The 26981-nt window shown below is 49.6% G+C and overlaps 13 protein-coding genes across 13 annotated transcripts; 7 read left to right on the top strand and 6 right to left on the bottom strand.

Annotated features, from left to right (window-relative positions):
- Window positions 1-465: 465 nt before the first annotated feature.
- On the top strand, window positions 466-1678 carry CI109_100027 (uncharacterized protein; the record flags this gene model as incomplete). Its single annotated transcript, XM_065966712.1, has 4 exons — window positions 466-774; window positions 892-1039; window positions 1108-1581; window positions 1665-1678. 4 exons carry the CDS (start codon window positions 466-468, stop codon window positions 1676-1678), a joined length of 945 nt encoding a protein of 314 aa, XP_065822784.1.
- A 242-nt stretch (window positions 1679-1920) lies between these two features.
- On the bottom strand, window positions 1921-4394 carry CI109_100028 (uncharacterized protein; the record flags this gene model as incomplete). Its single annotated transcript, XM_032007122.1, has 4 exons — window positions 1921-3354; window positions 3410-3633; window positions 3726-4230; window positions 4320-4394. The coding sequence occupies 4 exons, from the start codon at window positions 4392-4394 to the stop codon at window positions 1921-1923; spliced, it is 2238 nt and encodes a 745-aa protein (XP_031858619.1).
- An 853-nt stretch (window positions 4395-5247) lies between these two features.
- Window positions 5248-6609, top strand: CI109_100029 (uncharacterized protein; the record flags this gene model as incomplete). Its single annotated transcript, XM_032007121.1, has 6 exons — window positions 5248-5543; window positions 5607-5679; window positions 5734-5861; window positions 5928-6035; window positions 6096-6189; window positions 6253-6609. The coding sequence occupies 6 exons, from the start codon at window positions 5248-5250 to the stop codon at window positions 6607-6609; spliced, it is 1056 nt and encodes a 351-aa protein (XP_031858618.1).
- A 316-nt stretch (window positions 6610-6925) lies between these two features.
- Window positions 6926-8917, top strand: CI109_100030 (uncharacterized protein; the record flags this gene model as incomplete). Its single annotated transcript, XM_032007120.1, has 3 exons — window positions 6926-7509; window positions 7613-7666; window positions 7744-8917. 3 exons carry the CDS (start codon window positions 6926-6928, stop codon window positions 8915-8917), a joined length of 1812 nt encoding a protein of 603 aa, XP_031858617.1.
- A 940-nt stretch (window positions 8918-9857) lies between these two features.
- On the top strand, window positions 9858-10817 carry CI109_100031 (uncharacterized protein; the record flags this gene model as incomplete). Its single annotated transcript, XM_032007119.1, has 3 exons — window positions 9858-10121; window positions 10304-10463; window positions 10540-10817. The coding sequence occupies 3 exons, from the start codon at window positions 9858-9860 to the stop codon at window positions 10815-10817; spliced, it is 702 nt and encodes a 233-aa protein (XP_031858616.1).
- A 648-nt stretch (window positions 10818-11465) lies between these two features.
- On the bottom strand, window positions 11466-13276 carry CI109_100032 (uncharacterized protein; the record flags this gene model as incomplete). Its single annotated transcript, XM_065966713.1, has 8 exons — window positions 11466-11839; window positions 11909-12038; window positions 12106-12193; window positions 12262-12357; window positions 12431-12526; window positions 12591-12993; window positions 13057-13101; window positions 13156-13276. 8 exons carry the CDS (start codon window positions 13274-13276, stop codon window positions 11466-11468), a joined length of 1353 nt encoding a protein of 450 aa, XP_065822785.1.
- A 930-nt stretch (window positions 13277-14206) lies between these two features.
- CI109_100033 (uncharacterized protein) lies at window positions 14207-14956 on the bottom strand (the record flags this gene model as incomplete). Its single annotated transcript, XM_032007117.1, has 1 exon — window positions 14207-14956. One exon carries the CDS (start codon window positions 14954-14956, stop codon window positions 14207-14209), a length of 750 nt encoding a protein of 249 aa, XP_031858614.1.
- A 1576-nt stretch (window positions 14957-16532) lies between these two features.
- On the top strand, window positions 16533-19035 carry CI109_100034 (uncharacterized protein; the record flags this gene model as incomplete). Its single annotated transcript, XM_032007116.1, has 2 exons — window positions 16533-16896; window positions 16973-19035. The coding sequence occupies 2 exons, from the start codon at window positions 16533-16535 to the stop codon at window positions 19033-19035; spliced, it is 2427 nt and encodes an 808-aa protein (XP_031858613.1).
- A 535-nt stretch (window positions 19036-19570) lies between these two features.
- Window positions 19571-20894, top strand: CI109_100035 (uncharacterized protein; the record flags this gene model as incomplete). Its single annotated transcript, XM_032007115.2, has 5 exons — window positions 19571-19652; window positions 19723-19788; window positions 19963-20098; window positions 20240-20704; window positions 20786-20894. 5 exons carry the CDS (start codon window positions 19571-19573, stop codon window positions 20892-20894), a joined length of 858 nt encoding a protein of 285 aa, XP_031858612.2.
- A 55-nt stretch (window positions 20895-20949) lies between these two features.
- On the bottom strand, window positions 20950-22245 carry CI109_100036 (uncharacterized protein; the record flags this gene model as incomplete). The annotated part of the gene is made up of 5 exons (XM_032007114.1): window positions 20950-21073; window positions 21159-21242; window positions 21336-21527; window positions 21631-21851; window positions 21994-22245. The coding sequence occupies 5 exons, from the start codon at window positions 22243-22245 to the stop codon at window positions 20950-20952; spliced, it is 873 nt and encodes a 290-aa protein (XP_031858611.1).
- A 486-nt stretch (window positions 22246-22731) lies between these two features.
- On the top strand, window positions 22732-23391 carry CI109_100037 (uncharacterized protein; the record flags this gene model as incomplete). Its single annotated transcript, XM_032007113.2, has 4 exons — window positions 22732-22951; window positions 23014-23069; window positions 23141-23155; window positions 23230-23391. The coding sequence occupies 4 exons, from the start codon at window positions 22732-22734 to the stop codon at window positions 23389-23391; spliced, it is 453 nt and encodes a 150-aa protein (XP_031858610.2).
- Window positions 23392-23580: 189 nt separating this feature from the next.
- Window positions 23581-25060, bottom strand: CI109_100038 (uncharacterized protein; the record flags this gene model as incomplete). The annotated part of the gene is made up of 7 exons (XM_032007112.1): window positions 23581-23693; window positions 23788-23944; window positions 24031-24222; window positions 24321-24386; window positions 24461-24665; window positions 24730-24807; window positions 24879-25060. The coding sequence occupies 7 exons, from the start codon at window positions 25058-25060 to the stop codon at window positions 23581-23583; spliced, it is 993 nt and encodes a 330-aa protein (XP_031858609.1).
- Window positions 25061-25610: 550 nt separating this feature from the next.
- On the bottom strand, window positions 25611-26841 carry CI109_100039 (uncharacterized protein; the record flags this gene model as incomplete). Its single annotated transcript, XM_032007111.1, has 7 exons — window positions 25611-25627; window positions 25708-25811; window positions 25869-25960; window positions 26031-26084; window positions 26135-26388; window positions 26457-26495; window positions 26556-26841. 7 exons carry the CDS (start codon window positions 26839-26841, stop codon window positions 25611-25613), a joined length of 846 nt encoding a protein of 281 aa, XP_031858608.1.
- Window positions 26842-26981: the final 140 nt, after the last annotated feature.

A 26981-nucleotide genomic window follows, 5' to 3' on the forward strand; every position in this document is an offset into this window, starting at 1 on the left:
CCCTCGTAGATTGACATGGGCGTTGCTGCGGGATGAAGAAGAACACTTGCTGACTGCCACCAGATGAGATACACCTCACATCCCATCATAAGGATGAAATCATCCTTCAACATGAAACACCGCTTTTAGAGGCTACAGTAAGGCTCGGCGCACGCTAAAAATAGCCTCCGAAAAGGCGGTGTTCTCGGCGACACCACTCCACACAATCCGCATTCGGACTCAAATTAACGGAGTTGCGAGATGGTGGAGTACCTTGAACCCCTTGGCTAGTAAGTCCGAAGGGGTAATGAAAGGTATGGTATGAGCTAGTGATACCTTTGTCCTTGTGGAGGAACAGATGAGCGTTGTTCATGATATATACCCCTCTGAGTTTTGGAACATTTTGTAACGGACGATAGAACCCCCATCTGTGCATAAGAAACACGACCAGCTGTCTATAATCTTCATAATCACAGAAAAGTCAGTATGCTTGTCAAGAGTCTACTTGCCCTCGTACCGATCCTCGGTGCAGCCTCCGTTTCCGCTATCCCCCATCTCGCCGGACGAGCAAACAATCAACAGATCTATTCGGGACAAGATAATCTCTGTCTCGGCACATCGTCCAGCGATCGAACATCTCTCTCGGATGGAACGCAGGTGATATCCGTAGCATGTAACTCGGTACAGGCTTCGGTGTTCGTCTTGACTTCTGGGTCGGGCGGGAACATCGTCATTGATGATGGGGGTGTGTCAGATACCAAGTTGGCTCTGGATGCTGAAAATAACAATCTGGCGGTGAGTGACCAAGTAACCGACATCCCTCCCGTCCTCCTGTCATCCAACTTCTGTTGCGTTTCCTAATTCTATTCGAGGGAGTTCATCTGATTCACAGACATAATAACGATCTGATAGCTTCGAAAATCGAGCGACGGCGCTGCATATCAAACGTGGACATGGAGTCAAGATGACAATACCATCAAACTCAACCGATACGGGCTTTGTCTGACGGAAGCAGAGAACGGTGTCACTGTCGGACAGTGTACAGGCGGTCCTGAGCAGGGTGAGCCTCCTGACGGACTCAAGTTTTAGCGAATACAGTGACTGACCTGCTCTTGAACATTACGTTAGTTTGGTACACTACCACTCCGTCGCCGCGAAACGAACCTACCCCACTGAGAGATCCACCTTCTACAAATAGCACTAGCGCCTCTTCCTCCCAGTCCGCGAGTGGATCTGCTTCAGAATCATCCTCAGCGTCAGCTTCAGCTGCCTCATCGGCTGAGTCCTCCTCGGCGTCAGCTACGTCATCAGCTGCTCAGAGTTCGTCATCAGCCGCAACAGTGATTCAAGATGCAACTTCCGACTTGTTCCCCGCTACCGAGTCCGCCTCGTCCTCTTCGTCCCCTGCTTCCACAACTACCAACTCCACTTCTCCTACTTCTGCCGCTTCATCGACATCGTCGAGCTCCCCCTCCATCTCAAGCACTTCGTCAGCTCGACCTTCTGCCACTTCTGCAGCCACAGCTGCTGCATCAGCATCGTCAACGAGCGGCGCTCCTACCTCCATCTCATCAGGCAAGTCAAGCTCTTCAACGGGAAAATGTAAGCGAAGCAAGATTGTTAACAATCCTATTTAGGTGTGAACGCATTGCTGGTCACCGCCATCTTCACGATGGGCGCGGTAGCTATGGGGATGTGAGAGGTGGGATTATGTTGTGGAGGTTTCTCAATACTACGGACAATCGATTGTTGGTATCCAGCTACAGTGATAGAAGGAATGCATGTGTTATAGGCAGTTGCATTCGCCCTTCTACTTCAACGTGCTTCGCGAGCACATCCCAAGAGACTAAGTTTAGAAATAGCTACATTCAAGATGGTTTCAAGATCCAAATACCAACACCCCTAACCCACTCCCCCCTAAGTCGTTGTCCTAACCCACACTCAAAAAGGCGTCTCGGGCCCACTCAGATCCACCTTGGGACTCTCCCACATCCCTACTGGAATATCGCCAAACCTTGTATCGTTATACCTCTCTGTACCCAGCATCGTCCGATGACCTGGCGTTACGACTTCCTCTTGCCTCTTCCCCAATCGCCCCGAGCGAGCACGTCCCAAGTCCCCTTCGGTCCCTATACCAGACCAAATCCCGCCAATTGCTGATCCTGTCATCGCATCGACTCCTGCCCCTCCCTCCTCATCCCCAAATGTTCCCAGTCCGTCGTCTTCTAAACCGTGCATCGCGACATGCATATAGTCCGCCGAAGCAGATCGCACCTTGGGCTGCTCGAACGTTGGCAAGTTCAACGGGAAAGTATGTCGAGGGGGAGTGGAAGCACCATGAATAGCAGAGGCGGAACGAGGTCGAGGAGGTGGAGAAAGAGCTCGAGAGAGCGTGGGCAGCTCGGATCCCGCTCTCGAGCCTCGAGAAATAAGAGCTGGTGGTGCGAGGAGGGAAAGATGAGGCGGGGCTCGTTTCGGCGTGGAACTACTCGGCGTCGTGTTCATGACCACAGGGAAGCGTAGCCGTCCGGCGGGAGACACAATTGGTCGACTTGACATCTCCACACTCTCGTCGATCCTCTCGAGATCCGTCACTGTAGATAGAGGGATACTCTCCACAAGATCTGCTCTCCTTGCATCCCGTCTCTCGCTCCCAAGCTCTGATGAAGCGGGTGTCGAGCTAGGGAGACTAATCATGATCCGGCCGGGAGTAAGCTTGTCAGAAGATACTGAAACGGATCGTTCCACGGTGGGACTGATAGGTCGTCGCTGAGGCGGTTCGGGCGTACTAGAAAACTCAGGTGCCATAGCCACCGACATTGGAGCGCGTGCAGTGGGGCGGCCCTTCGAAGCTGACGCTGAGATGGTTGCGGATCCTTCATTCTCCATATCCTCTTCTTCACGCCAAGTGTTGGGCAGTCGAGGCGTCTGAGAGTTATCGGGAATAACGCCTTGACGCGAGGGTGACGGAGTTCTCGGGAGGACAAGGCTCTGCTCCAAGCCAACAGCGTGACTCGCGCTAACATCGACATCTGGTCGAGCGAAGAAGCCTGGTCCAAAGGTGGAAGGACCTTTTTTGGGTGAAGGCGTCCGGAATTCTGACGGAAGCTGTTGATTCCCCTCACGACCATCGAATCTCACCCTCTTTGGTTCTCCTCTCTCATGCTGATCATCGCTGTCGTTTGCCTCGTGGAATGACACAGAGTCAAGCATTCTCCGTTTGCCGAGTGTTGAGGGAGCGTGCGACGTAGAGTGGAGAGTAGGGGTCTGTGAGGATTTAGAATTCGTACTTCGCGATGGTCCTGCATCAGATGCCGCTCGGAGAGATGGTCGACCTTCCCAGGGACTCCAAGGTTTCGGAGGCCGTCCAGGTTGCTACACGCAAGTCATTTCAATATAATTATCGAGAATAAATGAAACACGGACTCACCACTGCCTTTTCTTCTCCACCCTTCCTCAGCCTAGCGTCTAGCTCCTCGTATTTCGCTTTTACCACTTCCAGCTCCTCTCTCAGCTTTTCCACCTGCTCTCCGAGAGACCTCTCGATACTCGAAATCCTTTCTTGCCATTGCGAGTTGCTGGCTTGAATGAGGGCTTCTATATGGGCAACGCTGAGAGACGAATGCTGATCTGTGATTGGTTGTATTGGTGCAGCTGTAACGGTATAAGGTGTCAACGTTGCATCGGAATGTTGATTGCGCTACAGTCGCAAAACGTCGGAAAGGGATACACAAAATGAGACTCACCTGGTAATGACGGTAAAGGTAGCCCACTGTCAACTCCTTCGCCCGGTGACTCTACTCTCCCGTCATCGACTCTTGTCTCCTCCGACTCGGCACTTCTACTTGGTCCAGCCTGTGCTGAGGCTGAACTCGCAGCGGTCCTCTGAGCAGCCGAGCCTGAAGCTCGCCCCGCCTGTGTAGTTGGAAACACTTCTCTTTCCCTTGCAGGAATCTGAGAACTAATCAAGCCGTTTCCAGCCCTCTTTTGTTGTGGTCCGCCTTGCGCCGAAATTACCCTCCTTCCACCAGCCAAAGGTCGATTAGCAGGGACTGCTAAACCCTTATATCGACTTTCTACCTTTGTCGCGATTGGTGGACGTGTGGTACTAGATTTGAGTGATGGATGAGAAGAAGTAGGTTGATAGGGAGGTGGCGGGTGGGCTTCTCTATATGTGGGAGAAGCGAAGTAGTCGACGAGGGTATCGATGAGGAGGTTGTTGGTCCCATTAGCCCCTTTCAGGTTATGGATCTGTTCGAATGAGATGCGAGTTAAAGTCAGACTCGGGCTATACAGACCATTGCAGAGTGATAATGGTCCACATGGACATGATGACTCACTTTGAAGAGGTTTTGAAGATTCGCTCGTCGAAGTGATTTCAACTCTTCACGAGTGTATGGCCGCGTATTGGCCATTGCGTAGCCTCGGGAACTAGCTACGTTCTATCTGGGTGGTTTCTCAAGCAGGATGCGTAGAGTGGTCGATAGGGGTCGGATGACTAAGGGTTCGGATGGGAGGGGGGTAGTAACTGCTTTTTGAAGATGTTCAGTCTGTGCGGTCGTTTCGCCTCTGCATGGATGTATAGCGCTTATAAGTTCTGTCTGTAGCGTATTGGTCTGTCCGGAGTTACTGAATGTTTCTTTCAAGAAGCAAGATGGATGAGTGACAAGTATGTTCCTGAGAGATGATGAAAGAGAAAGAGAGAGTTCGAAGGATGTGAGAAAGTCAACGTTTGTTTTTGTTTACCTCGTTGATTTGTTTTTTTCTTTTCTGGCCCGTAATCATTATTCAACGTCGTAAGTAGCTAGATAATGTCATCATCTATACCCAGCTTGTAATAGTAACATATCGATAATATGCATTCAACTCCAAGCATGTCAGGCCTGTGAGGCCTACCTAGCATGCATGTAACTGCTTGAAGCCCTCGAGAGACAGAGGGAGGCCTGCGTCACAGTAACTAGCTAGTTTAATGCTCGAAACACGCTGGGCACTTAGAGTGCTCCTCAGCATCGAAGTCGACCTGCATGCTACATCATTATCGCGAGGGATCTGCTCTGTAGCGATGCGGTCATCACCTTGGATGCAATGCTCTATGCAATCGTCATGCAAGTCGGACCAGACTTGTTGTATAAACTAATCCAGTCTAGGATGACAAATGAGAGCACCTGTCCTCCACTTGGACTGACCGCGTATTTCAACGCATTGTTCTTTTCTCCTCTCCATCACGATCTAAAACACTTTTATCTGTGATTGCCCTCCTTTATCAACATGCGTCCATCGTCTGCTCGTAGTGCAGTCCGAGCTGTTATCCCCCCGGCTCGAGCAAGTACTCCTAGACAAGTCGGTCTCGCTTTGTCACAACGACGCGCCGTATTGGCTTCGACATCCCAGCTCGTAACATCGACCACCAACCCTTCTTTGTCTTTTAGTCGATACACGCATTCTCGTGCTTCCAAATCCAACGAGATCAGACATGGTGCTCCCGTCGAACTTTCTTTCGATGTTGTGCAACCTACCACACCGAGAACGGATGATCAGACTCTGGTGATATGTCACGGTCTTTTGTGAGCCATACACCTTCCAATCTGATCTTCGAATAATCGCTGATGGATGGTTGTCTGTCGCAGTGGGTCTAAGCAGAATTGGCGCTCGCTAGCAAAGATGTTCGCATCGAGACTCGGCATGCCCATTTATACCCTCGTACGTTGTCCTTGTCGTTTGCAATTATCTTCAACTCACTTGTGATGGATATAGGATCTCCGAAATCACGGTCAATCCCCCCATGCTGAACCTCACACCTACTCAGCAATGGCTGAAGATATCGCTCATTTTCTTGATCAACAAGGATTGAAGTCTGGTGTCAACCTCCTTGGACATAGTATGTAAGTGGACTAGGCAAGAACGTGATAAGACGTGGCTTATAATGATGTTAAATGTTGGTGATTTAGGGGAGGAAAAGCGGTCATGGCCTTTGCGTTGAACGAGAAGCTCAACAAGCCGTTGAGATCATTGATCAGCGTGGATATGACCCCTGCTGTGGGCAAGATGTCACCAGAGTGAGTGGACACATATCTGCAACTGTATACATGGTATGATAGCTGACGCGGTTGTTCCAGGTTTGCTGCCTACACAGAAGCAATGATGGAAGTTGAGAAGGCTCGTGTGAAGACGAAGCACGAGGCGGACAAGATACTAGAGAAAGTGGAACCAGTGAGTAACAGTTGACATCCGTCTAGTTGTGTCACGATCTGATGTTCTGGCTTTCTGCACCAGGTCCTCGCGACCCGTCAATTCCTTCTCACCAACGCACGTACCACTCACGGCGCCGACCCGCATTTGGTCTTCCGAAACCCGCTTCAGCTCCTCTCCACCTCTATCCTACACATAGGTGATTTCCCATACAAACCACCTCCTCCTGTCACTCCGTCTTCACCAGAATGGAAGGGACCTACATTGTTCTTGAAGGGCGAACATTCGAGATATATCAACAAACACAATATACCTACGGCCAAGGCCTTCTTCCCTAACATGAGACTGGAAGTGTTAGATGCGGGCCATTGGGTGCATGCGGAGAGACCAAAGGAGACTGTAGATCTGGTCAAGGAGTTTGTGGAGGGTGTGTCGAAGTAATCAAGCGTTACACTCGCATTCGTAGCCTTAAATAGACGTAGATGTAGAGTGGATTGGGAAGGGATTTTCCAAATCGATGTCACCACTGGTACAATGCATATACGATATATCGTCGACGGAACGAAGGAGACCCGTTATTAGAAACATAAGAGGTTAGTTACCGCCGCCTGTAGTGATATCATCGTGATTGAGATAGATTAGCCGATCGTCGCCGGTTCCTGAAGTCAGACGTCCGTTGATCTTTCCCATCTTTCTTTGTGCTCATTTGACGTTCACTCAACTATAGGGGCTCTTTCTCACCTTTTTGGCTTGCGCTATGTCGCTAGTCTCTCCTTCCACCGCAGTCAGCCTCCTCACCGCTGGCCTTGGTATCGGTCTCACCCTATTACTACACTACCGATCATACGTCAAACCTCCACTATCCAGCTCATCCAATACAACGGATGGTTTTCTCCCATCTTTCTTCATACCGGCTGTCACTTCACATGGTCGATATCTCCCTCTCACTGCTCGAAATTCTTTCTCCTACTCTGTGCTCTACGTGGGTGTCGACATTGACGCTCTCGAGAGTGGTCGACTCAATCTACCATTTCGTGTGTTCGCATATTCCGGACATCCGATAACCAAAATACTCGGTCTCAGATCGAACAACTATCTAGGGAAAGGAGATGGAAGAGATTCATTGAGGGAAAAGTTGGAAGCTTTTCTTGAGAGGAGCGAATGTGGGATACAAACTCATGAGATTAGAAGAGTCTGGATGGTGACTAGTCCGAGTTTTGTAGGGTGGGAAGGACCGAACCCATTGACAACTTGGTATTGTTATGGGAAAACGAAAGACGGCACTGGGAGAGGACCGTTGAAATGTGTGATACTAGAAGTTCATAACACGTTTGGAGAAGCGTGAGTCGAACCGTACTGATACACTCCCAATCATATCTAGGCCCTCGAAAGAAGGTTGCCTCTTGCCTTCCGAGAACCGCTCACTAACGCTATAAGCACGCAGTCACGCATATGTTCTCAAGGCGGACTCTCCACTGCGTCACGAACCAGCAGCAGGGTACGTAATATGTCTTCCTCTGTTACATATACTCCTGGTTGGCGAGCTGGTCAAACTAATACCGCTATCGTACACAGATACGACCTCGCATTCACCTTCCCTCGATCATTCCACGTCTCGCCCTTCAACAGTCGTGACGGCTATTACAGGGCTGACATTATCGATCCTTTCCCTCCTGATGCCCCTCCCTCACACATACCACAAGTCAAGATCCTCCTTCGACTGCTCACACCTGAACATACGCACAAACTCACCGCCGTCTTGACTTCTGGTCCTTCTCCTCCTATACCCCTCGAACCGGGATCGATCTCTGCCATCCTTGCGGCGCTGGCAAAGTGGCCATTCACCTTGTTCTCTGTGACCGCACGCACGTTCTATCAAGCGTATATACTGCATTACAAGAAGAAGTTGGCGCTGTTTCCAAGACCGGAACCAAAGATTGCAGCAGAGGGTCAGGAAGGAGTGTTTAACCCACCTGAGAAGGATGATCAGAGATTGGGCATCGTGATTGGAAGGCAAAAGGAAGCGTGGACGGAAAGGAAAGCGAGGGATGTGATTGGACTCTGGGCACAAGGTCGGGCGGAACATGTCGGAGTCGGGCTAGAGGTCAACTTTGGGAACGGTAGGGAGAGAATGGTGATTGCCCCTAAGGGAGACGATCGACATTCAAATGGGAATGGCCATGGCTCGTCGAATGGTCACAGAAATGGTCACGCCAGTCTTCACCAGCAGAAGGACATCGAGTCGGAAACGCTGCGAATCACCACATCTGATCCCAACTTCTTCACGAACCTGCTTCTATCGCCGTCCCCTCAGCACTCTTTGATTCTATTCCCAGAAAGACTCACTTCTGTCTCCACTACCTCTCTCTTTTTGACCCTTTTCGCATCTCCTCCTACACCGAGCAAGGACTTCCCCGCGCGCCAATCCGCCTCGATACGCTCACGGTTCTTCCTCCATCTGTACTCGTATTCCACACTGGCCCCCACCCCCCAAATACCGTCTCTTAATACGTATCACTTCTCAGATGACCCAACAATACTCGATTGGCGAACTAGATTACAGATCACTCGGTTACTCTTCTGGACATGGTTCGGCGAGATGGCAGATGAGAACCTGTTGAATATGTTGAAGGGGAGATTCGTACCCGGTCAAGAACCGTGGTTGGTGTGGGACAGAGGGATGAAACGCGTTTGGGGGATAGATCCGAACGTGCCGAACGATGGAGGGAGTGTAAGGTTAGATGAGTGAGGGAGGGATGGAAGTGAAGGGGAAGGGGGCCAAGCATTCGCGTCCATATAGACCGCCGCATAGATGTCACATGTTGTCACATAGTGACGAACCGGTCGTTCGACAAAGGTGTAACGACCCTCACGTCGCGTATTTTCTGTTCGAGAGCACCACGTCACTCTGTTCCGTGTAAACTACAGTCAGTTACACTTGGCAAGAAATCCAAGAGTGATTTTTTGAGCACAAAGCACACATGGACTGTAATCTTATCTTTCATTACCGGTGCCTTGTCTGTTTGTGATAACACAACAATGAACGATAAGTTGTACGCGCGCAAGTTATTATGGATGAAGCATATCTTGTCTGCTTATCGGATCTTGGTCAATCTCAGTCAGTCACGGTCGGGTTCCGGTAGCAGTCTTGGAGCGTGAGCAAGCGATCAGCGCTCCGTTGATGAGCGTGTGTCTGTCTGTCACGCTTCAAATCACGCACGTAAAGGGATTCTGAGGATCTGGTCCCGATTGACTGCACTGCGTGAGAGAGCGACTCTGTCACACATTTGCCAAATGCACGAGTGATATCGCTTCGATAGGTACTCCCAGCTTTATTGACTTAAGCTATTCGTACGCTTGGCTGTGAAGAACGTTTTGTCGTTGTTGTCGCGCATCACCTCTTCTACGCGATGTTTATCGACGCAAGTCCTGTCCCATCTGTTGACTTCGACCACTCGACGTGGGCTCCAGAACACAATCAAGCAGTCTCCATCAACTTTTCTCGTGCCAGCATATATATCAAAAAGAGGACCTTGAGTTGAAGACTTCGCTTTTCTTTGAATCGACATACTTTCCTAGCTTTTGGTCCGAACGTACTCACCTCAGTCACTCATTCACCACCACATACAGCAAAGTCTTTTGTTTATATTAATCGAAACCCACGCTTGCTCTCTCTACGTGTCGTCAGCATGAAATACATCCTCGCACTCATTCCTCTAATCCTCCCATTCATCTCGCTGGACGCCAATGCCAAGGTCGCACTCCGAGTCGACCCTCGCGACAACCCACGACCCCAGCCTGTCTTACCATCACCTCCAAGAGGCGATAGGTTCGCCACAGCCACCAGGGCAAGATCTCATCCTGTAGTCGAGGGACCGATCACTACTCCTCCTGATAGAGTGCTGAGTGCGCCAAAGCCGACGCATAAGATTAGACAAACTACAAGAGCCGAGGTGAGTGCGAGATATAGACATGACACGTCGGCTTGGTTACAGTAAACGAAATGACTGGCGCGCACATCTCTCTGCTTCCCATCCTCATGGTACTTCTTGCTCTCGGAAGTGATCCATCACCAATCTCGTGATGAAGAAGTTGCGTCACGCGTACTGACCAATAGCTTGACACCCTCTCGCAGATAATTCGTCGTCAAAAGCGTAAATTACATCGACCAGTCCGAAGACTCATCCCATCGCCTACTCCCCCACCGCCACATATCACCGCACGCAATTCCGAGGTGTTCGATCTGATGCACGTCGCTCCCCATTTCTTAACCAGTCTAGGGGATGATAATCCCGGTAAGTCGAACTCCACTCCCCTACTACCGTACTCATAAGCATTCCAAGCTGATGAGATTATGTTCGCGTACTGTAGTGAATGACGATGTGAATTGGCCACCTGTCCAAACTACTTATCCTCGTACTATGCCCCAAAACCAAGTCCTAGTAGAATGCGCCTCCTTCGCACTCAGTCAACCGATGCCGTATTGGTCTTTGACCCTGTGGTATTCCGATTCAAGGGATATGTGGATATGTCAGACGTTTGTGAGATATCTTTACGAAGATAGGAATACAGAAGCGGATTGGAAGGTGGAGAATCTAGATGCCAATCCCGTCTTTGGTTACGAATATTTCTCGTTGAACCCGATGTAGAAGGGAAGACCTTGCAGTACCTTTCAGTATTACAGTATTCTGCTCCTATGGACACTATTTCTGCTGCATGGTTGAAGTCTTGTGCCCACCGAGAGGCGGGCTTTCAGAGTTCAACAAAGGAGAGCGAGCTGTAAACACTCTACGTATTGACAAAACAAGGAGATGAAAATAGGTCTGGATGTCGTAGCTCACAGGGAGTACTGTAGGCAGTAGCCTGTTAGCAGGCGTAGAAATCCAAGTTTAGATCACACAACGCAGAGGTTGCACAGCACATTTAGTTCATGGCCAAGAATAGAAACTGGTGCTCATCCGATCCCTCCGTCAAGGGTGCTCCAATCGGCGGTGGTTGTTCAAGTTCAGAAGAGATAGCGTATGGGAAAGAGGAAGCTTATAGTATGTCAATCCCCGCCAACAGGATTGATTGAGTCAGATCAAAATGCATAGTAGCGTTCGCGTTGAGGTCTTTCAACGTCACGAATTAGCAAAGGTCCCCACCCCCCTTTGGAACTCTCCAGTCCCCTGAAGCCCTCCTCCCTTCGACTCTGGTGGCGTAACTTCATCATTTCTCATAAGTGTCATTATTGTCCTTGCATCTAAAGATGGAGTATGTAAAGTATAGTCGTTGAAAGGAGGGATGGTGGACGTTATCTACCACATGGAAAGAGCGATACGACCAATGAGCATGATGGCGACTCCCCAAACAGCGGCACCCTTGACCTCGACGCCCAAGGCAGCAGCGCTCTTGGCAGCGGTGGAGGAGTTGGCGGAGCCGGTACCCGAGGGGCTGGCGCTGCCGCCTGAAGCAGCGGCAGTAGGGGAGCCCGAGGCATCAGTGGCTGAGGCACTGCCTGAGGCAGAATCGCCAGAGGATTGGTTGGTGTAGGTCATGAAGTCGGGGAAGGTAACGTTGGTCTCGACGTAAGGAGTCGTCCAGTTGTAAGCGGCAGCGATAGGGACAACGTATTTGAAACCGGCCTTGATCTTGTCATATTGAGTGAGGAACTCGGCCATGGTCATGTTGTCTATACACACACAGTCACCAAGTCAATACAAGATTCACTCTAAGTCAAGGAGATCGACTGAATACGTACTGATCTCGTGGTTGAGGACGACGGGACCGTGAGTAGCGTAAGTACCCTTGCCAGCCTTGTCAATGACCAGTTGGTAGTTCTTGCTGACATCGTCCTGGGTAACACCGCCGGTTCCGACCTGCCAGTCCTCCTACACATCCGATCAGAAAATCAGCACGATTTCCGAAGCACGTCAATTAGTCAAGGTTATCACTTACAGTGTCATCGGACCAGACGATGTTGGTCAAGTTGAGGCTCTCGGCGATGAGTCTGATTCGGTTGTCGACATCACCGTAAGGAGGACGCCTGATAATTTCGGGATAGTCGTCAGCAAAGAAACTGACTTTGGGTTCACGCTCTCGTTCCACACTCACCAGCACATGGGAGTGACACCAGCAACGGTCTGAATACTCTTTCGGGTGTAATAGAGCTCGGCGAACGCTTCTTCGTTGGTCATGGAAGTCATGTATCTAGCAAGAGTAGCAGATTGTCAGCATATATGCACATGACGACACGGACCGCTTTATTGTAGAAGACACTCACTGATGAGACCAGGTGTGAACACAAAGCTGGTGACCATCGTCAATACCTCGGAGAGCCTGAAGAGGCCAGTCGATAACGTTACTTCCGATGTAGAACCTGCACGATTGTTGTTATACATCAGCCTTGCTCGTTTCTAAGTGAACAAAAGATTGTCACCCACATGGTAGCCTTTTGACCTTGGTCTCTGAGATAGTCGTAAAGAGCGTTGTGACTACAGTTGGGTCCATCGTCGAAGCCCAAACCCCAAGTCTCTGGCTCGGGCACACTGACGATATCGGCTTTCAAGCCAGAGTCCGCTGCCGGGGTCGTACACTGACTATGAGTCCACCAACAGTCGGGATCTTTGGCATCGTAGTTTTTGGACAAGGTCCAATCACCGTTGTGTGTGCCCTTGGGACCGACGTTTGGGTATTTAGCGTTTACGGTCGCGTTGATAGTGGCGAAGAGAGCAGTGGCCTCATCGTCACCGGGAACGATAGCAGCTGTTTGCCAGACAGTGGGGAAGTTCTTGACAACGTCAAGAACGGGTTGGTATGAGTAGTACATGCACTCCTCAACGGGGTCTGAGCCGGCAGAATGCAGTCCAGTTAGCTTTGCAACATGACACAAGTCGTAATGATACTCACCAACGCTGGAAGCAGCGCTAGCCTCATCGGTGACGGCAGCAGCAGCTCGAGGACCGAGGTATCTCTTGGTCTGCATGGCCCTCAACTCGGCTCTGGAACCAATGATAGGTCCTCCGAGATTTCGACGTGCGATATCGTGACCACCGCATCCGGCGTGTCCGAGCGCTTGAGACGCGCCAACTGAAAGAGCGAGAAGGACAGCTGTAGTAGCTTGAAGCATGATGATTATATGGAAATAGAGGAAAGGAGAGGGAGACGGGAGGGGGACGGATCGGTATGAATGAGAGAACGATTGAAGAATCACTGGGAGATAGGACTGTGTTATATATGTTTAGAAGACGACCAACACCGCACAGGGTAAAATGATTCCAAGCATGATTGACCTTTGTTTTGGCATCGCTTTTTCCTGGTTATTAATCAGTAGCGAAGGAGAGGGTCAAGCGAGTGAGTGCACTGAATGAGTGCTCCAAAGTCAATAGGAAAGAGATCAACGTGTCGGTAGAACAAGAACTGCCCTGACTGCTATGCGGTCCGAAAGAACTTTGTGGCTCTAGCGATATGATTACCATGCGATAACGGATGAAAGGGTGCACAGCATCGGATCTCAAGGGCGGCAGAGGACGAGTAAGGTGGATATCGTTTGTGCTTTTATGCTTGTTTTATTGTTTTGTTTACATGTTCTTTTTTTCTTTTCCCTTTGATATCGATAGTAGTAGTAGTAGTTCTACTCGCAAGACACGAAAATACATTTCAGGTCGACGAGTGCCACTTCGTCACTAGTACGCACAGGAATTCAGGGCGGAAAATTGTTCTATTTTCGGGATACAGTAACTTACTGGGACAGTAACTTATCACAATAGTTGCCGCATCCCCTGTACCGCAAGCAGACCCTGCATATGGTAACGAGTGGTATGAATGTCGACGCGGTCTTACAGTGCGTACGATACATGTTCAATCGCCTGCTGTGCAGAAAGTGCAAAGCACCCGCAAAGCACCTCCAAAGAGCATATATACTAACTGTATAAACAACAAGTCTCATTCCGAACATTACTTTCCACCCGCTTGGTACGACCGGAGTTTACCCGAAAAGCACATCCGCGGCCCCCGCGGAGATAAGTCTCATTATCATTATTAGTTTAGCTATGAGCAGTTATTGTACACTTCGCTTGCTACCCCTTTGCTCCAGCATAGCGACCATGGTATCACCCTCACTCGTTCCTAATGCTTTGAAACCATCAACGACCCCTTGCCAATCACCATCTGAAACCTCTTGATGAAGTTTGAACCTCCCCTCTATTCTCTCGATCGTGATTTCTATTCCTATAATCCCCTTCTTCAACGTATCGACGTATTTCTGAGGCGCGTCGCTGACCTTCCAAGGTCTTTCTATCCCTTCTTTCCCAGATCGCTTCAACATGGATTGTTCCCCCTCACGTGATAGGTCCTCCACCTGTTGTTGGAGGAATGATCCGGTCGCGTCGTTATTCTTGTAATGTATCGTTGCTCGACCATAAACTTGTACTGCAGCGAAATCCCACGTAGGTACGACTTTACCATCAGCCGGTTTTGATTCAACATAGAACTTGGGTGTGACATAAGAATGGACGGGGGCGTTGAAGAGAATCAAGACTTCTTCAGATAGTTCGTCCTCCCCCGACTCGTTGAGCGCGTCGATGATAGCTTTGGCTTGAGGATTCGCTCGAGCCATATGACCCCGTAGTTTCCCCTTGTCCTCTGGATCATCTTCTAGGGTTGAGAGGACGAAGGGAATGTGTGTCGTTTGGAGTGTAGCGTATTTGGGACTAGGGATGGAGGTGGTGAATAAACCGAGGGGATATGAACGGATGAATTGTTGTAACGTCGGAACATCGAGCTCAGCGTGCACGGGACGTATGTACATGTTGGTGGGCTCGCTGCTCAGTCGTGATAGTAGGTATAGGTAGGAAGGATGTTGCTGGAGCTGCGAGAGCGATGAATCAATACGTATATGTAATCTATGCAAGCAAGTCGACTCATTTCTCGTCAAATCGGCGACAGATAATAGGCGAGATTTCGCAACCACGTGGCAACAGCCAACCAACGCGCGACTAATGCAATACAACAATGGAATGAGGGAAGTACAGCCTGAACATTATCACCGACAGAAAAGCAAAGTATGCTCTCCACACCGCGTGTTTCGGCTCGGCGTTGCACAGATGCGACTTGCACCGAACATCGTTGTAAGCATTAGATGCTGAGGGTGTCGTCTGCGATTCAACGCCGGGGCGCCTGGTCTTTCCCCAATTACGGCTGAAACGTCCTTGAAGAAGGCATTGTAGCTATCGTAATCTACAGGCTGCTTTTGAGTTTGTTATGTAGAGCTCTCACAGCACTGTCATCGCTGCATGTCGACAGTCGCGATCCGTCGTCGAAATAGACCACAGACTAGATGATTCATGTACAACTAATGTGAATAGCACGCCACTGAACCGGTTATCCGGTAATCTTCAGGCCTGCTTGCTTGGTGAGCGTCCGTCCTGTTCACAACAAACCAAACTGTGCTGGCTCGATGTGTACGAGCGTAAAGTGTAAGCAAGTGTGTCGCACCCAGTCTTACTTGCGTAAGATTGCATTGTTACCGTGTCAACAAACCATCATCATCCGGCATAATTGAAACCACCCATGCAATTGCCATAGTAAGACCAAGACGGGAGAATCGAATTTCTTATTACCTGGACCGGAAAGGCTTGCACTCAAAATGCCGGGAAACAGACGTCACAAAGTTCAATGTTGTCACCACCGTCGTCATCGTCGAGTTGTGCCCCATGGGGTGGAAAAGGGAAATAAAAGTTCCAGTGATGCGATCTACACTCTACAATCGTCTAAGCGAGGGGAAAAGGAAGCATGATCGATGCAAACTACTACTAATATCACTACTTGGCTTCGATGCAGGTAGAACAGTCCAGGGGGGGAATGGTTTGTTTATGCTCAGGCACAGTCCAGAACCCCTCATTCTCCCCGTTTAATGTGTTTTTGGCTGCTTCCAGATCAACGGTACACAAAAGGCCAAGAAGCGCCTCGCCATCGTAGTCCAGATCCCCCCCGATCTACTTGCGCTTCACGGTCGCTGTACTGCCAACCCTGGATAATATACCTTGTGCGGTGTTGCCCTGATGGATGGTACGAAGCGTATGACGATTCACATCGATACTCGGTACGACCCAGTCTTTTGTTCAGCTGACTTCTCATGGCTATGGCCCGGAATGCCGCAAGCGAGATGATGTGTGATGCAACCAGTAATGTTTACGATCGTGATCGACAACGGTCAAAATCATGAAAAAGTAACCACCAAGCCAAAAATGGAGGTATGCATTTAATCACTTGTTTGGATTCAACCTCGTTCAACCTCTTCTACAAAACGCACAATAGCGATCATTCCAGTCGTTGAGATCACTCTTTGTCAGTGAACGTAGTGTAATAGTGGTACAGTACCCACCATGAGTTCGGTAGTGAATCTCGTTCCGATAGCCGATCGATCCTCCCTTTTCTTCCTGATCACCACACCGGTCCTCTTCCTTCTGAGCTACTTGCTACGCACAGCATGGTCCTATCGTCAGTCAAAAGCTGTCACTCGTCGATCACGGCGGATCTCAGAGGAGAGTGCGAAACGCCCCGACCTAAAAATCGATGAGAAGGAGGTATCCGCTGTGAAGGTAGTGGCGAGCGAGGAGATCGAGAAGCAAAGATATGTGGGCATCTTTGATGCTTTGGAGAATGCAGAGGTCACTTATCAGGAGAAGGAGAGGGTAAAAGAGGACAAAGTGTTGTACCATCAACTTCAGAACATTGAAGATCATCCAGGTATGTACGATCGAGCTCCTCCTGCCCTCCAGTCCTTCCGGATCAGTTTCGCTGACATGTCATTCTGTCTTTTCAGAAGGGACGAACGCAGCTCGTATACGTCTCACCGAACTGTTTGATCGAACAATGCATGCCGCTTCCCAACAATCCCCTTCATCCACCATCCTCGCCGTCAACACCTACACCCCTCAGGCCCTCGAACAACATTTCGCCGGAGAACACACAAGCAGTACGAATCGCTACGAAGCGTACCTCGCCCGACGGAAGAAGGGTGGACCGCGTGAACTGTTCCCAACAAGAGAACATGCCGTGCGATGGCTTCGTACCGCCGCTGTGGTGAAATACGTTGATGGCGGTTGGGTTGCCAACGTCCTTGGTGTGGATACTGCCGCTCCGAAAGGTAGTAAGATCGAGGAAGGGGATTACCCTGGTGGACCGGAGAGAAGAGCGGGGAAACTTGCGTGGCAAGTGATCAGCGAGGAATTCGGAGATGGAGATCTCGATAAGAACCACGTTTACGTTTACAACGAACTTCTGAAAGGATTACATCCATCCGGTCTATCTGCTACGGGCGCCGAACAACACTTCGACGGACTCGCCGACGATGAAGGTTCACCAAGATGCTGGACTGCAGCAGTGGCACAACAGTGTATCGGTCTCCTTTCTTCTACCGATGACTACTTTCCCGAAGCTCTAGGTTTCAACATGGCTTACGAGACGCTGCCTTATCATCTCCTTGTGACTTCAAGAGAACTGAGAGAATTGAAGCTCGACGACTACTACTTTGCCCTACATATCACGATCGATAACCCCGATTCCGGACATGCAGCCATCGCGAGAGCTTCTGTAGATCGATATCTTGAAGGAGTGAGAGTGAGAGATGGTCAAAAAGCCATGGAACGGATGTGGAGAAGAGTGCAAGCAGGTGTCATCTTAGCCGATGGATTACCGACGACTCCTTGGGCACCTGTCGATTTCGCCGTCGACCCTGTCACAAGATTGTGGAAACCTGTCCCTCAAAAGGCTGCGGTCGCCGGTGCAACGGAGATCGAATCGCGTTTGGTGAAATTGTTGGGCAGGAAAGCGATTGCAGCGGAGAAGATGCATTGTCCATCTCGGATCTTGATCAAGGGTCATACGATCGAATATTGGCTAGCACCAGCCACATTCACCTTCGACAAGGGACTCGAATTCGTCAGAGCTCTCGCGGAAAAGCGACCTTGGGTCAGTCCTGGTAGTTCACCGAAGAGCAAGCTTGTTCAGGAGCTGGAGTGGGGAGGGAGAATGTTTGGTGCTTTCTCGAGAGATGAGGTTAACGTCGTGAAGAGATGGATCGAAGCACTCGGTCAGGTCGAGTCTGCCGAGGGAGCTTATGAGCGATATATCGGTGTTGGCGAAAAGTCAATTGCGCTCCCCATTCCATTAAGAGATGTCTCGACCGATGTAATCGCTCGATTCGCCTCAACTACCCAAACCCCTCACTCTTTTTCTTCTCTTGCGACACTCCCCACACGATCCAGCTCGTCAATGGACATCAACCAATTCGCAGCCGTTTGGTTCACCTCAATAGCGCTCGTTGAACGATTCCCCTTATCCCCGGCCAAGTTTGCTACGCCATTAGGTTCTTCCGTCCTTCGAATCCTGCGAGCTCAATTGGGTTTCCCCGCCTTACATACCAACGATGACATCTGTGCTGGGATGGATGACGTTTTCGCTGAAGAGGACGGACCCGCGAACGTGCTCGGTCTATGGGAGATTGGATACGACATGTGTCGAAGAAGAGGGCTCGATGCGCCAGCTAAGCAAGCAGAATTGCTCGAGTGGATCGAGTCCAATTCGGAGTCGTCCACAGCGAGATTCTGTTCGGATATGCTTGAACTTCGATTAAGGCCGTATACGCATCAAGCGACATTACTCGGTATCACGTACGGCACGACTTTGCATCTTATCGGTTCGGAAGGCGTGAGAACTTTAGCGACATCGGAGGAACAGGTGATCTTGGCGAGGATCAAGGGTGAGATCGTAGATGCTATCAACGGATGTGTGGAGGAACAGTCCGCTTCCTCGTCAGAAGGATGGTGGGGCGACTTTGTAAATGGGTTCGAAAGGGCGAGATCTGAAATAGGGACATTTGCATAGGCTCCATGGCATGTCATGTATCAATACTAGTGTAGTGGTAGTGTAGGTGTAAACATATATCCTTGCATGTATCGCTCATTGTTATGGTGGTGTAAACGTGGAGGAACGAATAAGTGAGGCATATTGATGAAATGCCTCGTTCCCGACGGATTCAAAGACGACGACAACAAGGGCGGATACAGCGATGATGGCAAGAGTTATTAATAACTCGACCGAAATGAAGGCATTTGGGACCTTTGAAAGTACTACCATTACAGTTTCTTGATCTTATCGTTGACAAGAGGTACACTTCATACATCACAAATCACGTTGATATACGTCTGTCGAGTACCGATATTGCCATTTATCCAAGGACCGAATCCCGTTCTTCAACTCACAACTCACAATCTGTAACCTTCGTCCGAGAAGAGCGATAGATCTGGATAGATCATATGACATCGAGCTAGACGTACGGAGAGGAAAACATTGCTCAAGAGTAAGTAAATAGCTGGGATATACTTAATCACAATTACCTGATTCTCACCTCGCCCCGAGAATGCAAAGTAACCATCATCGGACGAGAAGTGCGCTGACCTACTATGTATCGTTCACAGTGGACATGTCAGGTATGGGTAACAGTGAGTCGCCCAGCCGTTCCCAGTCTCTGAATAAGTTCTATCAACCGTGCTAATCTGTTTATTCTCACAGTGGATTCGACTGGTTCGGGATCCGGTGGTATGAAGATGTATTTCCACGGCAGTATTGGGTCAGACAGTGAGTGATATCTCGTCTCGTCTCATTCCCTCACCACAATCAGAGCGCTAATTATCTATGACTCTCTTTCACTTCCATTGTTACTCTTTACCTTCTGCCCTTCGCCGACCTCCCTGCATTCCTTTTGCCCGACGTCAACCCCTCACCTCCTGCCCCCCTTCCACCACCCTCCAGTGCTATGGTTCGCATCGTGGATGCCTTCGTCGGCTGGCGCTACGGTCGGAGTGTGCATCGGTCTCTTCATATTTGCGATCTTTGAGCGATACTTGGTCGCTTTCAGAAGAGCTTGTGATGCGTCCTGGCGAAAGGGGTGAGTGATATGTACCACATGGTCTTCCCTCTCCACCCGTGGGATGGCACGCCGTTTCCCTTCTTTCACGTTTTGTGAAGGAGAAGGTGTGTACGCTGGTCTTTAAGAACGGACAGCTGATACTGGATCGCTTTGTAATAGACAACTTGGATATGCTCGACCCACATCGACAGGTACTATCCCACCCTCTTCGTCGTCTGCAGGGACGACCACCGCCATTACCACTGCCACTGCCATTCCCAACCTTACTCCGCCCACATCATCCCGACGCTCCTCTACCCAAAAAGATCTTTACACAACACCCGATTATTCTTCCCCTGGAGAGAAAGAAACAGAACAACAGGTACCTCCTGGTTCAGCTTCGTCGTCTTCAGCTTCAGCTTCTTCCGGCGCTTTAGCGGCCCCTTCATACTCTTACAATGCGACTTCGACCGACAAAGAGAAGGAGAGAGAACAACCATCGCACATGAGTCATCTCCCTAGAGCAGTAAGGATGACTTTAGATCCTGCTCGTGAGGGGAGATGGAGCAGACCTTTCAGATGGGGTGTTGATCTCCCCAGGGGGTTACTACAATCGCTACAAACGTTGATCCACTATCTTCTCATGTGAGTGCGGATGCATACCCTCAACCGGACCATGATGATTGAAATGGATCGCTGATTCTGGACATCGTGATGTGGTTCTAGGTTAGTCGTCATGAGCTTTAATATATGGTGGATCATCGCTGTGGTCGTAGGTAGTGGTGTTGGGGAGATGTTGTTTGGTAGATTCGGATCAAGTCATGCGGGGCATTAATGCCTCACCTCGCAGGGTAGTGTGTTGTGTACATGGTTTATCATGCATTTTGTATCTACTTTTCCTCTACAATCTTGTTGATCAACGTTCCAACACCATGAGAAACAAAGACGCGGAATTCGTCTCCGTCCTTGAGAGTGATTCGAGGATTGGCCATCCATCCCACTCCAGCGGGGGTACTATGGTGTTTGAGTCAGTCATGGCACGCTCTAACAACCCAGTCGATGCGACGAGACTGAGCATGGGAGTGGATATGTCACTCACCCTGTGATGATAACGGTTCCAGGCTGGATCGTCGTTCCTTGCGAGAGGAAGGAGACGATCTTGGGGATCGAGAAGATCAGATCGCTACAGCAAGCACAGGCAAGTGTGTGAGTTAGCCACAGTTCGCTCATATTGTAGCTCGACGATCTGCAGAAGAAAATATGAACACAGACTCACTCCAATGCACTATCTTGAACGGTATTTCCATTGTGGATCCCCTTGATCTTGACCTCTTTAAGATCTGCGACTGCGTCCTTGTGTACGAAAGCAGGTCCGAGGGGTAAAGCCCCGTCGAAAGACTTGGAGTACGACCATTGGGTAGTCTTGAATTGGGCGATACGGGATGAGACGTCGTTGGAAGCTGTGAATCTGGGAACAGGAACGGAACAGCAAAGACGTAAGTGAGTTTGGAACATCGTCATTTCTACGGAGGTTTCGTCTGAAGGAATACAGTCCAAGGGTCGATACTCACCCCAAGACGTAGTCCAATGCCTCTTCCTCTGACACATCCTTCACCTTCTTCCCAATCACGATAGCCACCTCTGCCTCGTAATCTGCTGCATTGTCGGCAACGAACGCCTTGGGGATGACGGTCGGCGCAGGATAAGGGTCGCCGAGGGTGTTGCTGGTTTTGGTGAAGACTGTAGGGACGGAGGGTACTTCTAGGCCGCCTTCTTGGGCGTGTTTGAGGTACTGCGGGGAAAGGGAGAAGAGATCAGTAAAGTCGCCCTCGTACTTTCGCCTCCACACCTCTAAGTAGATGACGGTATCAAACACGAAGAGTGAACGTAGGAGCAAAGCCTCGCCCAGTGGAAAATATCCCGACCACACTCACATTCAGTCCAATACACCTGATCGTTCCCACTTCTTCCTGCGAGATCGGCGACAACAGCCTCTCGACCACTTCTTTCCTGCCCGTTCTCTCCCCAGGACTGACTACCGATTTACCCGAGAAGACCTCCACCTCGATAGGTTTCGACTCGTACGATGCGAGACCGACATCGAGGGACGAGTCGGTAGGTTCACCGATCAACGGTGTAGGTGATGAAGGTGAGATGAAACGAACGAGTCGGGTGTATGTTGACATTGTACGTGTGTAACGGGATATGAAGGGGATCATTCAAAGAGTCTTATACGACACAAGACACAGATAGAAGATGAGATGTGATGTGATGTGATGTGATACCGTGACGTTCGGCTTCCAAAATCCGGCTAACTCTTTCGTTATCAATAACTCTAATGGTGTCAGATGTTGTCATCCACTTGACTTGCTCCGTCTCGTATTTGTCACCGAAACTGACGCCGATAAAACTTGTTTGTGTGAGTGTATCCCCTGATCGTGCGCCGAGAGACCGTTGACCTGGCTTGCCGCGATACAGTGCCCAAAAGGGCTATGGAGATCAGAATACTTGATGTACTTGTATCGAAGAAGAGCGAATAAGACGACCATCCAAATATAGAATTGCTCGGACCGAGTTTTGCCGAGCGGTCTCCTTGGATACGGTCGCATTGTTACTGTGATTTACATCTTGCTTCGACCTCTTCTTACTCATGCTTCGAAACAAGCAAGAAGATGTTCAGCCGCATCACTACACCCGCCCATACTCGTATTCTCCACAGCTCGGCCATTCGCACAATGTCTTCTTCCGCTGCTGCTGCTGCTGCTACGAGTAAAACACCTATCAACCTCATTTCAGTCAACACTTTCCCCGAAAGAGCTGCTAAAGTGATCGGAGCTGTGATTGAGAATGTAAAGGATAAATATACGATAGTCCATGCTGGCAATTCGACTAGTGAGTGCTTACCCCTTTACACATGTATGGGGGGGATGCAAATCTGATTGGTGCGATGATAGCGATTGAAGGGGTTAAGCCATTGTTGGAAAAGACTCAACCACCTCCTGGTATCCTTGTGAGTAGACTCGACCGTTCGCTTCAGACAAGAGAGTGATCACACTGACTGACAGAACGCCGTTGATACAGTTCGCCGCATCCATGGTGAGCTTCACAGCCACTCGTCCCCTGCAAGAACGCTTGAGCTAATTTCAGTCCGCCCTGCCCTCTTCTTCTAGTGGACACCAGAACAACAAGAAGAGATACAACAGATCGCTCGTAATACCATCCCAGGTATCAAGACACATGCCATCCCTAGTGGATTACAACAGAAATCAGGAGTGGAGGGTGTCATCCAGTATCTGGGGGAGACGATAGATGAGATTATGGCGAAGAAGTAGGAAGTGATTAGATCCAAATGAAGGAGATGCTGCCTTTGTTGGCGAAATCATTCGCACGGCACCCGAGTCAGAAACAGGTCGAAAGGGTGATCTCGAACGGATAGATTCACTTCTCCGGAGTCTAAGCGTGTACATCGCGAATTCCGAGACGATACGAAAACGTATATTCTAAAGCCCGAAACCCTATCCTTATCGATCCAAACATTGACACACGTTGGTGGCTCCTTCTCCTCCACAGGCCGCCTCAATGTTCGCGTCGGTACATCCAAATACGACAGGCCAAGTACGTTCAAGAGCGTGTCCTGTGGACAACAAGTCAGCATTGAGCGACTGAGCGATTTCAACGAAACGCATAAACAGTGTTATGTGTTCCGCACGCTTTCACATCGTACTCACCCAAAGTAGGATTGCTAGGCTCATTGTTGTGCCATCCCTCCTTCCAGATCCAATGTTCTGGTGGAGCGTGGAATTTGGCTTTCAGGTTTTGATATGACAACAGTTGATTATTGAGGATACGTCTTCGAGAAACGACAAACTGTCCGGCCCATGTTGCCTATGACCAACAAAAACAAAACAAAACGCAGTCAGCGGGCTGGACATACGTAACGATAGTGTAGGCTATTCTGGAATCACACTCACCAGTACAGGTTCTGGTGGACAGAAATCGCTCCTGAACATGACGTAGATATCGTTCATACGAGGGAATTCCATGCCGTGCGAATCTTTACCGCATTGTTGAGTGATATAAGGACCGAACGACAAGAATCCAGTGGCGGGTTTGAGGACATCGCGTAGTCGAGGGACGAATACCCAATCCCAAGCGACGTGAGGCTATAGTGAGCGAGGGAGAACGAACGTCAGGGACAGTCCGACACAACAAGCAGATAGGGGGAAGACAAGAAAGAGGAGACCAAATTGTTTCGACTCACCTGCATGAAAATGGTGTGTTCTGCCAAGTTGGTAGCAGGAGTCTCGTAATGTCTGACAATGTGGGACTGTTCAAGACCAAATGCATGCTCGTCAGCGTTGAGAACCAAAGTGTTGCAGCTGGCTGCTCGCGACAACTCACAAGATATGTCTCTCCTTCTCTCCCTACATTCGGTATCGTCACCACCTCATCTGCCATGTCCAACAACTCCATCTTCCCTGCATGATCCCGTTCCTTCTTTGTGTAGATGATGACGCGATGTTTCTTGTGTTTAGGCAAATGAGATTTCACAGTCGCTATCGATTCTCGCATAATATTGATATCTTCATCATAATGCGATACGACGCTATATAAGTGGGTGACCGAGATCAGCTTTCGTGTCGAATATTGTTATGATGTTCCTCACTTACATGTCAAAGTCACTGGTCAAGCTCCAGTCCTTGCGTCGAACTACATCCCGACTATCTCTCCATGTGCTGGGATAACTCCTACACGCGAGTAAGAAAACCAGATTGTTGAGAAACACACTTCCACGATATACGTGCGACACTACACTCACCGTGATGATCCGAATCCGGAAGACAGCTGAGATATGAGCAATATCAACCCAATCGCCAGCGCTATCAATGTCGTCTGTCTCTTCCTGGGCGACGCTCTCAGCTTGTCCAGAGCTTGCCATGCCTCCTCCATGTTGTACATCTTGAAGGATGTCGGGAATTTCGAATCTGAATTTGATGACATGTCTCCCTACGCTCGTTCCGTCTCAAGTGGTCGCTGATGATACTGATGATAATGCAAGCTGTTATCGTTATGTTATGTTAACTTCAAAATATCACGATGGACGATCATGTCCATGCTGTGCTGCTCTTTGAATGAAATGCAACCAGTTGGTACGTGCGCTGCCTTTCCACCAAAAAATAAAAAAAGACAAATACCCAGGTCCTGGAATCAGGGTAAATCAATCAATCAATCAGCGTGTAAATAGAACAGACAGAAATGACCCGCGTTCCAGTGAATATCATCTCTTCTCAACCTCTTCTTGCATCTACTCGGCCTGTCCAACGCGACGAGGCGCGTCGAGGGGGATGCTCCGCGGCCGTGCATTCAGCAGAATTGGAGCTCTGTCAACATAGACGTTGCATGTACCCTATTTTCTACCTTCTTGGCTCTAACTACCAACTGACTTGATTGATGATATCATAGATGTTTTCGTTATACGACGCGTGCTCGCTTGTTACTTTCACTTTTCGTCGATGCACAAGTGCGACGCTAGGATGCGAATTGTGAATGCTTAGAATATGGTGTACCCTAAAAACAATTCCGGACCCCATCAGATGTCGATCTAAGCAGTAACGGCAGATTCCGTAAACACCACTATCATGACTCACCTCCATCAACGACCACATCTGAACCTGCCATGAATCCCATACCGCCCATCTTGTCAGATAACAAGACTGCAATGAAATGGCCGATCTCTTCGGGCGAAGCGAATCTGCACAAAACACCGCGCGTCAGTGTTACCAACTCTAGATGTATCAGAGCAACTTACCGTCCAACGGGAGTACGCTTCTCCCATTCTCCAACCCAAGATTTCGCAGTCTCGTCAGGCGGGTTGGCGATCATATCGGTAGAGACGTAGCCCTGTATTGTCGTCGCCAGATAACGCATTAGTTTACACTTGGGGGTACAGTCAAAATCACCCCGCACTCACAGGCGATACCGAATTGACAGCAACACCCAAGTGTGACCATTCTCCAGCAAGACTCTACCACCTCATCAGCGCGAACCTTGACTCACACTAAACACATAGCTCACCTTGGCCAACATCGTCACCGCTCCTTTACTCGCGTTGTATGCAGTCTGACGTTGAGGGTTCATAGCCACCAACGCAGAGATACTGGAAACGAACAAGATCTGTTTGTTGAGGTTGATACCCTTCTTACCCCACACTTCGAGGGGCTGGGAAGATGACGAGGTGGAGATGGGGAGATCGAGCCATGATCGGACGAGAGCACGAGCAAGGTAGAAGGGACCGAAGGTGTTGACAGCGAAGATGGAAGTGAAGTCTTCTACGTAGGTGAGATGATACGTCAGGGTGCTGATTAGGTAGCCTAGTCACGGCGAGCTGCCCACTTACCATCCGTGTTTTCATGCGCATCTTTCCACAAGCTTACACCTGGTGCGCGTACCCTATTAGTGAGTTTGTGCCAAAATTCCAACGGACTCGGCAACTCACCAGCATTTGCTACACCAATGTCGACCTTTTTCCCGAACGCCTTTTCGACCTCATCGACCGCCTTGTCCACGTCTTCGCTCTTTGTCACCTCGCACGAGAAAGCCTTGACTTGGACGTTGTACTTTTCTGACAATTCCTTGGCGACTGGACTGGCATCTTTGGAAGTGTAGGTGATAGCTACGTCTGCACCTGCCTCGGCAAGAGCCGACGCGATGGCTTTGCCGATCCCTCTACCACCGCCAGTGACTAAGACGAGCTTTCCAGAGAAATCGAGTGTGATAGGCATGTTGTGTGTCGGTTTGTACGATTCGAGGGGGAGAATGTTGAACAAAACACAAGCGAAGAAAGAGGCTGCTGACTTTTTCTTGACATACTCGTATGGCAGGTAACCCATGTGTAGTGTTTGATCTAATCGGGCCGAATACT

Source organism: Kwoniella shandongensis, chromosome 1, assembly GCF_008629635.2.
Source record: "Kwoniella shandongensis chromosome 1, complete sequence".
Lineage (NCBI taxonomy): Eukaryota > Fungi > Basidiomycota > Tremellomycetes > Tremellales > Cryptococcaceae > Kwoniella > Kwoniella shandongensis.